This window comes from Bison bison, unplaced genomic scaffold, assembly GCF_000754665.1.
Source record: "Bison bison bison isolate TAMUID 2011002044 unplaced genomic scaffold, Bison_UMD1.0 scf7180017864145, whole genome shotgun sequence".
Lineage (NCBI taxonomy): Eukaryota > Metazoa > Chordata > Mammalia > Artiodactyla > Bovidae > Bison > Bison bison.
Genome location: NW_011494717.1, coordinates 6,980,541 through 6,985,177, shown reverse-complemented (window position 1 = coordinate 6,985,177; position 4,637 = coordinate 6,980,541). Strand labels below are relative to the sequence as shown.

The window sequence follows — 4,637 nt, the reverse complement described above, 5'->3', positions numbered from 1 at the left end:
CAGAAGTAGATGCACTGTCCTTCTTATCAGGCTCCACCGACAAAGTTGTGATATCCGAGGGGCTACCCTCCTGTAAGAGACGGTGTAGGATTTTGTGCCGCTCGGTCAGTGAGCTATGAGAGGAGGGGCAAGAACCACTTGAAGAGTTAGTAGAGGCAGAGGTGGAAGTGCCTGTGCAAGACAGTACCTCTTTGCAACTTGTGTCTATGTCAGCATGCCGTAACTGCTGCTCTGCAGTCGTTGTCAAAAGCTGCACTAGTTTGTGACTGGTTTGAGAGTATTTATTGTCTCCATCTGAGAGTCTGTCATTGTTATGTAGAAGCCCAGAATCCAGAGGTTTGCTGTCATTAGAGCTGTTGTCAGACTGAATCATTTCATTTAAAATGGATGCAATCTCTTTGTTATCTTTGGATTCAGCTTTTGCTGGTTGTATATTTAATCTGCTAGGTGAATTCTGTGAGCTCATCTGCCTGAGGACTGGAGAACTGGCAGAGAAGCCAACAGAGTTATTGGGTCCTTCATTCATACTCTGTAAAGGTGTTACTGGGATGTTTGAATAGGATCGGTTACTATTATTACAGGCAGTACTTGTCATGCTAACAGGGGAGCTTAATGTTGGAATATTAGGAGGAAATGAATTGTTAGGCATCCTGGGCCTTGTTGCCAATCCAGAACTAACTTGTCTCCTTGGAGACATGAACTGTGCAAGGGATATTCCTGTACCTTCCATAGGGGAATTATTGAGGTTTAAAGGGGGATTAGTGCTCTGGGAACTGGCCTGTCCCTGGTTTAAGGCAACACTGGCTACAATCTGATTTCCAGGTGAGCATCCAAAACTCCCTTGGCTGTTGCTAGAATTGCTATGACTGCTGCTATGAAGGTCTGAGCTCTGTTGGCGGTTTACTCTGGTGGGTACCATGTTGCTGTTGGATGGTGGCAAGGTAGACGAACGGGCCACACTGTGAGCTGGAGAGATACTGGGATTGACGGAAGGGTTTACCCGGGGCACTGACATTCCAGGATTAGTGTCATCTTGAGGAGAAAGACCACTGTGTTCCCTAGACAGGGGAAAAGACATTCAGACATCTTCATTGGTTTCCATTATAATATTTTATGAAGCACATTATAAAACAAGATAATGTTGCAAACTATCAAGTAAAAAGCTTCTGTATTACTTTAAACTAAAGAAAACAGTGGACTGTTAGTACCATGGTGAAATGTTAGAACACTTCATGGGAAAATAGTGTTTACGACACTGCACATTTGATAATGGTTAAATGCGCAAGAAATCTTCCCTGGCCTTGGAAAACTTCCAATATATATACTTTAAAACTTTACAAAATTTAATACAAATAATTAACACTACATCAGACTTTTGTTGGAAAGAGAAACTTCCCACACTTCTGGTTACAAAGTATTTACTCATGACTCCCTTCATTATAGCTTTTAAGTATTTCAACTCCAAAGAGGAAGACTGGGTAAGGAAAATAGTGTGTCACTGATGTAAAAATTAAAAAGAGTGACATGCAGACATAGCAGATGTTTTGAAAGAGAAATCACAATATGAAAAAAGAACTGTGCTAATTCCACTCACAAGCATAAATTAAACTAAAATTAGAAAAAGCAGAATACTGAATTCAGATTTTCATCAAGTTCTTTTACTCAAATCCATAATTATGACAACAGATTTGTGACTGGTATTACCATGTTCCAATAAGCAAATATATCAGATGAGGGAAAGATGAAGTGAGGGAAAATGTCTTTGTTTTTGTTTAATGCTAAATTTCAAATAGTTGTAAATGTAGAGTCTTGAATAATTCATAGGATAAAAGAATGGTTTCATGAATTTACCATATATAATAGTGTAAAACACATTTTGAGAAGAGAACAAATTAGAGGCAGTGACATTCAAATATCTCAAGTTGATAGTTAAATAATTTGTAGCTTGAGAAACTGTCAACTTGAACTCAGGAGCCACTGAGTTTTGCCTTAATGAAAACAAAGCACTTTTAAAATTAAAAATAACAATACTAATAAACTTGAGTCTTTTATAAGACCATAAGTTTATATATGGAAGCTGGAAAGTTTTGGCCACCATTTTGGTTCTTATCCCTAAAGCATATATTCAGCCACACCTTTCCTTTCTCCCTTTTTGAACAACAAAGCTATTGTTAGGCGACAAAACTATAGAACTCAGTATGGATATATTGATTATATTCTCACCATGCTTGTTAAATGCCTAATGTAAAACTGGTTTTCTAGCCATCAAGAGTATAAAATTTTCTTCTCTAAGAAGAAATATGTGAACTGACTTATTTCATATGAAACTCTCCAAATAAGTAGTACCTGTCGATGATATGAATTCCCATGATGAAAGGTTGCATGTCTGGACTTTGAGGGTAGCAAAGTTTACACTTGGTGTGGGCGCTAAGCATTGTCCCATCATTCAATATGAATCTATAGGATGGGCTGGAGGCAGTGCCACGAGTCATCACTGTTTCAAACAAAAGAGAAACCTAGTTAAAATGCTGACACTTAAACTTTGGGCAGAGGAGAGTTACCAAGCCTTATTTCTACCTAGAACCTCATTTAAATGTCCTTCCAATTGCTGCCTGCTCAGACTCAAGGTATGGTTCAGATAAAGCAGATATCTGAGGGGGGAAAATTATTTAGGGTGAAATAGACAGTCTGAAGACAAGTTTTAAATCAGTTCTACTTGAATGGGTGCCTCCTCACAGAAGTTGTGATTATGAAGAAACCACAAACCACAAAAAAGTCAACCTAATCTTTCCCTATAATGGGGCAGCTCCTTAAATTTACTAAGTGTTCATTAAAAAGACCAAGAAGTAACTTTCTCCCCTCTCCTTTTCAGTATTATCTCTAACAAGCTTTTCTACCCCTATAGCTGGCTGATTTTTAAAAACAGCTTTATTGAGATATCAACAAAGCACAAAATTCACCAAGTTTTGATTAGTTTGCAGAACTCTAACTGAAATTCAAATTTAATTTTTCACTCAGGAATGTGAATCAAAAAGATCCATCCAACAAATCATTATAGTCATGTATATTATTTTTGATGTTTGAATTTAGTTTACTAATAAGCAAATTAATAATAAAGCCTCTGATTACTAATACAGAATAAAACCTAGATTAACGCAATTGAATCACTATATACACAACATGAGTTACTTTTGTCTTAAAGCTTTATTAACAACAGATGAAGCTCTAACTCTACTGGTTAATTTTTATGAAATACGTAAAGGCTACACCAGACTACTAAGTAAGAAAATGTCATCAATGTTTCAGTAATACAATAGAATTCTTTTCTAAGGAAGATTTAATAGGTAGATTCAGCTATACCAAGGTTAAAAATCATATCCACTTAAATACAAGAATTACTACCACAAATGACTACTGTAATTTAGCCTGTAATAAATGTTAGTCCTATTTTTCAAAGACATTTTAGAAAGAGCTTCAATCACACTTTAAAGACATATGAAAAAGACAAAATGACCAATTGATAATTTCTGAAGCTACATATTACTTTAAGCAACAAGAAGACAGGCTCTATTTTATTGTCTTGGGTACACCATGTAAACTGAAGAGGGCATAATCTGCTGGAAATCTATGTCAAGCATAAATCTCCCTGAGTACCAAAATCAGGATATAAACTTAATTGCAAGGATTTCTTACCCATCTAGCAGTTTCAGCCAAATCTTGGCACATTTACCAAATAAAATATGGAAAAATTTAGTATCTAGTGAAATAATAAATGATAAAAAAAGTCTTTAATGAAAACCAGTAAGTTTTGTGTAAGGATATAGTTAAATGTTTATTATGATAAAACCCTAACAAATATTAACAATTCTCATCTGTCAATATCTTCTGACAATATTATTTTGGAAAACACAGTTATAACAAAAAGGTGGTATTTTAAGATAAATTATTAGCGTGGGACAATTAGAAAGTTATAAATATATATTTAGTTATAAATATATATAAAGGGAAATAAAAGATACAATATGTATTTCATGTTATTTTGCTTATGCCATTGTATTTCCTCATCAGTATTTATTTCTCATTAGGATCATTCTGCTGAAACATTCATTAGCTCTTCACCACTGAGCTCATTGTCCAAAATGGTAGTCATCAGTCACTATCATAATGTGGAAAATTAAATTTAAAATTAAATGAAATTTAAAATTCAGTTCCTAACTCATACTTGCCACATGTCAGGTACTCAATAGATGCATGTGGCTAGTGACTACAGTATTGGACAGTATAGCTCCATACATACAATTTCTTTTTGCATTTCCAATCTTATTTTTCATTATTTCCTAAATATCTCTTCTATAGCTCTCTGAGTAGGAGTAGATAACCTTTTATACATTTATTTTTCTTCTTCAAGAATAAACATGAGTTAATACTATGTCCCATTCTTGTTTTCCACTCTCCATTGAAACTGTATGATGCTTTGCATATACAGTCATCTAGTACTGGCTAATTGATCTTCAACTTGAATTTCATCTCAATAGGTTAATATTGATTTGTTAACACTGATCAACTACTACAATTTTTCTTTAAAGGACAGATTTTAAATCTTACCTATCTTCTCAAATGCTTATATTGTATTTTAA

The 4,637-nt window shown here is 34.7% G+C and overlaps 1 protein-coding gene across 1 annotated transcript in view; it reads right to left on the bottom strand.

The window, feature by feature from the left end:
- The window catches only part of NCOA1 (nuclear receptor coactivator 1), a 218,178-nt gene that overhangs the window by 54,725 nt on the left and 158,816 nt on the right, over nucleotides 1–4,637 (bottom strand). Inside the window, exons 11-12 of the mRNA XM_010840686.1 lie at nucleotides 2,347–2,494; nucleotides 3–1,058 (exon numbers count right to left, since the gene is read on the bottom strand). Coding sequence (XP_010838988.1) covers nucleotides 3–1,058; nucleotides 2,347–2,494 — 1,204 coding nt within the window. The remainder of the gene's footprint in view (nucleotides 1–2; nucleotides 1,059–2,346; nucleotides 2,495–4,637) is intronic.